General features: G+C 44.8%; 1 protein-coding gene across 1 annotated transcript in view; it reads right to left on the bottom strand.

Annotated features, from left to right (window-relative positions):
• LOC102671532 (regulating synaptic membrane exocytosis protein 2) overlaps positions 1-4841 on the bottom strand; it is a 63103-nt gene that overhangs the window by 26733 nt on the left and 31529 nt on the right. Inside the window, 2 exon segments of the mRNA XM_031509578.1 lie at positions 2-164; positions 450-651. Coding sequence (XP_031365438.1) covers positions 2-164; positions 450-651 — 365 coding nt within the window.

Raw genomic sequence — 4841 nt, 5'->3', positions numbered from 1 at the left:
GGTCATAGGCCCCCCCGTAGCCATAGGACCCGCGGTCGACGATATATTCCGCGAGACCACCAGCTCCACTTGGGGATCCTGCCTCGACTCGGCGATGATGTCGTAAACCTCGCCGAAACTCTTGCCCTGAAGGGATCTGCCGTTCCACTTGATCACCTCGTCACCTGAAATCGTCGAATCGTCCGGTCGGATTCTTCTTTCGCCTCCAACAGCGGGATTTATTTATTTGGGCCGAGTCGAAGAGTACCGAGTTTCGAATGCGGACGAATGAAAGGATAAAGAAGGAAGAACTGTTTATGATATTGGGTTTAATCGGCGTGGTTGAATCGAAGACGAGCGTGAATGAATCGCACGGTGTGTGGAATATTGGCGAGGTAGATGACGAAGCATCGAAGATGGAGGAGTAAGAGGGAATATTCGAGAAATTTTGGGTCAAATTTAATTCTTACCGGGTCTGAGTTGACCTTCTATGTCGGCCGTGCTACCCTTCTTCACCTTCTCGATGACGGCGCCCATAGAGCCATCCTCCAACAGTTTGCCGCCGACCACTTTCAATCCGAGTATGCTACTACTGCTCCCGGATCCGGACTGCTTTCGCAATACCATGTGGCCAATGATCTTCTGGCCGTCTCTGCTCACTTGCCAGGGATGCTACGAAGCGCGGAGAACGGGTTTTCGTTGGTTTTTTTCTTTCTATTTCATCGTTACACTTGGTCGCGTCTCTCGTGAGAATGATAGAGGGATGAAGGGAGACGCGTGTCTCTCTCACGCTTTCGAACTTGGGAACCAATGCGACGTTTAATCTGGCGGAATCTTGGAAGGCAACCGGTAATATCGTGGATTGGTTTCCAAATTCCTGGCGTGACTGGACTGTGATCGCTATGAAAGTAATTCGTGAACGGGCTGTGACGTTGATGGTTTTCAAGCTGATCCTCCCCGCAACAACATCCTGCGCCAACGTCCACGGATATTCTATATACCGTTTAATCAACCGTCAAAGCGAAACCCGCCCCGGTATCGATCCGGTTCATCAGTCGCAGGATATTTCTGTCGCGGGGGATTCTGATGAAAGAGAAGCTGAGAAGAGAATGGTAGCGATTCCTGGCGATGCGATGTGCGCAGCGGACGGAGCACACCCGAGGACCGCGTTTCAAAAAATTTCTGACATCGACGTCTCCGGATCGTTCGCTCGGGTATCCTCCTCCTTCTTCTCGTATTATAAAAAACGTGTGTCCGAATAGCGAGGTGAATCTACATGTTCAAGAGTGAAGGTAAGTAAAAATGGTGGAACGAACACAAGCTTGACAAGAAAGAAAGAAAGAAGAAAAAAAAAAGGAAAAAGAAACAGAGTTAAGAGAAAGCGGTATCTATGGTACATCTAATGATCGTACATCTATGTACACACATAGTATGAACAGTGACTAGGCTCATGCTCACGCGACATGCTTTCTCTTCCCAACGAGCATACGAGCAGAAAAAAAAAGCGACAATCAGTCCCTTCGAACGTCCCATGTTCGAGGCTCTCAAGGTTCCAGGCATGCAACAGCGACGTGATTGCAATCGTAAAAATAAGAGGAAAAAAAAAAAAGAAAAAAAAAGAGAAAAAAAAGATAAAGATAAACACCGTGGAAGTGAGGTATCTTTATCGAAGAGCGACTCGATTTAATCTGATGGATCTACTTTAGGGAGAGGGGTCGCCTCCTTCCGGTTTCCAGTCGATCGTGTCGATCATGAGCGAGTCGTGGCACTTTCGATTTCGATGCAGACGAATGTCGCAAAGTATTCGCGCTGAAGATACGATTATATTCCCATAATTTCCAAATTTTTATCCCAATCCTGATTTTTAACGTTAATAAACTCTGTTCGCTGGACACTTTAACCCCGATATAATTGGCTGCTTGAACCGTATCACCGTTTATCTTTTATTTATTCTCTCCCTTGTTATTTCTTCTTCTCTCTTTTTTCTTTTTTTTTCTTTTTTTCTTTTTTTTTTTTGTTTGTCCTAATTAAAAGATCCGAAGAACTTTGGATTCGTGCACTCGACACTCGAGCTTTTCTTTCCACTTTTCATTCCACGGCCACAGATTCGGATGGAATACTTGAAAATTAAATATTTCATTGACGAAGATAAACGCGCGTACGAAAAGTTCGTTAAAATACGCTTGTTAAATTGGAAAAAGTTTAAATATGCCTGTTCCCCGATTATGAATACGAACTCGAGTTTTTAATTCACGATATTCTATTTTTATATATATATATTCCTCTCCGTTCCCATTTACTTTCCCTTCTTTCGTTTAAAAGCTTAGAAGCTAACATTGAGGGTTGAGACGTGGTTTACGTTTCGTCACGAGCACACGACAGGCGCAGCCAATTACATCCGTTTCCGGGGCGGCAAGAGTCGCGGATTTATCAAAAGACACCGCGAAACCGATCGACGAGAACCTAACGAGGTCGTCAAGGCTCGTCACTGCTTCGGATATCCTTTGGCCGTGCTCCAATTCGATTAATTATGAAACAGGTACGCCTCTCTCAACAACCAGCCATCCTTTCGTCCCTTTTAATTGGACGGTTTTGGATCGCTCGTAAAATCGTCTAGCCTATCCAACCGAAGGATTGCCGCTACTTGGAAATGAGTCTCTAATTCGCCGAAAGATATCCATCTTTCGAGAGAATTCCAATTGAATCGTAATCGTACGTAAATGAATATTCGAATAAAAAAATACGAAAAAGAAAAAACGCATAAAAAAATATTCGAAAAATTGTAAACGATTATCTCGCGCGATCATCGAACGACTTCCTCTCGAGGGAGCACGCGCGTGAATACGAAGAAAAGATTACGAGGGATTTAATTTCCTGCGATGCAATTTCCATCGATCCTGTGCTGGCTCTTATCGGCCGATCGACACCTGTCGATTTTTCGCTAGGACGGTGACCGGCCCCCAATCCCGGAGAAAAAAGGGGGTCGATCTTGATTCGAGCAATACACAAGATGAAGAAATACACAAGATGATCCGCAAATGGGATAAATTGCACGATTCCCGCGTCCGTTTACTCGGATCGAATTTAATCTTGCTTATTTGCTTCTCATAATTGGAGCACGGCCTTTCCAACCGACCCTCGGCCGACCCTCCACGGTCTCTCCTCCCTTCTTCTTCCATTTATCGAACGATGATCCGTGGCTACGTATCGGGTTTCGTCCAGTGATCTCGTTGGTAATCGTTCGTTCCCGTAAGAAAGAAAGAAAGAAATAAAGAAGGAAAGATCTCTCGCAGAGATCGAGATCGCGCAGGGTAATTGTAGAAAATTAAAGGAGAACGATCGAGAGATATTTTGTCGGTCGAAAAAGGGGCCTCGGGAACTCGGTCACCACAGCCGCAATTCCCTCGTTCTCGTTGCAGAGAATTTCCCCGAGAATTTTTCAAGAATTACCCCGACCTCTCTTGCCGAGCGCTGGATTGTCGTTTTTATTGCACAGGGTATCGTACAAGGTGTTCCGGCCGGGCTTTAGAAGAAGACATAATTCCTCTCATTTCAACCGGGAGAAACTTTGAAACATCCTCTATCCTCGCGGGGTAAAAATCAATACGAGATGCGATACTTCGTTTCTGAGAGGACTTTTTCGTGCAAATGTACTCGTCAAGCTGCGTACAGCCTACTCGGGATAACTCGATAATAACAAAAAAATAACAATAAAATAACAATAAATAAGTACGCCTCCGAAAAATATCTTTCGCAATGTTACGACAAAAAGTAAACAAGATTTCTCAATTTCGTTGAGATACTGCTAAGATGTTTCTTAATCTGTACACAGTTTCCAAAAATCGAAAATAAAAATATCTGAACCGCTCTCGTCAGATTCGTCTTACTCTCTGTTTCTAAACACTCGCGATCGTTCTTAATTAAACTCAAGAAGCTTTCCATTTTCGGGAACGAACGATTAAACGGGCGTGCCGATGCGGTGTTTCCACGGCTGATAACTCGGTTCCGTTCGAACGAATTCGAACGAGAGACGGAGGGCGACTCGAAAGAATGGGCGCGCATCGGATCGAAATTCGAAGCCGATTTACGGGGCCGCGTAATAACAATAACGGATAATCGAACCGTGGCCGGCCATCGGCCATCCCGACACCAGACAAATGCGCCCGGCAAGGAGGCTATCGGAAAACCAGCGCCCGAATGCTGCCGCCCGTCCGGAACTACGAGCGATGATTGGCAAAACTCTTCTCGCGCGATGACAATGATGATTCTTTTCTTTTCTTTTCTTTTTTTTCACTTTTTAATCACGTTGATGTTGCCTCTAACGATCCCTATCTTTTCAAGCTTAACTCGCAGGAACCATTTTAGAATAGATGATTACGAAATGGTGGGCAATCGTACAAAGTAACAACGACGTTTCTTTCTCTTGTTAAAAAAGTAAACGAATGAACGATCGATTCAATCCTCAACAATTGCAAAATAATCGCAAATACGAGCGATTCGTGCGAGTTAAACGATCCTCGAACGATAAGACGAAATTTATCCCTCCCTTCACGATCGAAGGATTGACACAAAGTACAAACAATACGACCTCGAAAGGAAATAATTCGAGATTCGATTTTAATCTCGTCGTAGCGATCGAAGATCAAACAAATCAAAAGTGTAACGAAATTGATTACATTCGAGCCTATCCTCTCGCGCTCTTCGCTCTAAACGAGAACGTTTGAAAAAGAGGATGGGAGGGGGCGAGCAGAGCGGAGGGTAATTTTTTCCGGTACCAAGGCACACCACCGTGGATGAGCAAAGAAACGAGTTTCCAATTAACACCGTGGCGTTTCGAAATTCGGCCGAAGAGCGCGATCCTG

The sequence above is a fragment of the Apis dorsata genome, unplaced genomic scaffold (assembly GCF_000469605.1).
Source record: "Apis dorsata unplaced genomic scaffold, Apis dorsata 1.3 scaffold_163, whole genome shotgun sequence".
In the NCBI taxonomy this organism is placed as follows: Eukaryota; Metazoa; Arthropoda; class Insecta; order Hymenoptera; family Apidae; genus Apis; species Apis dorsata.
This window is presented reverse-complemented; position numbering and strand designations above follow the sequence as displayed.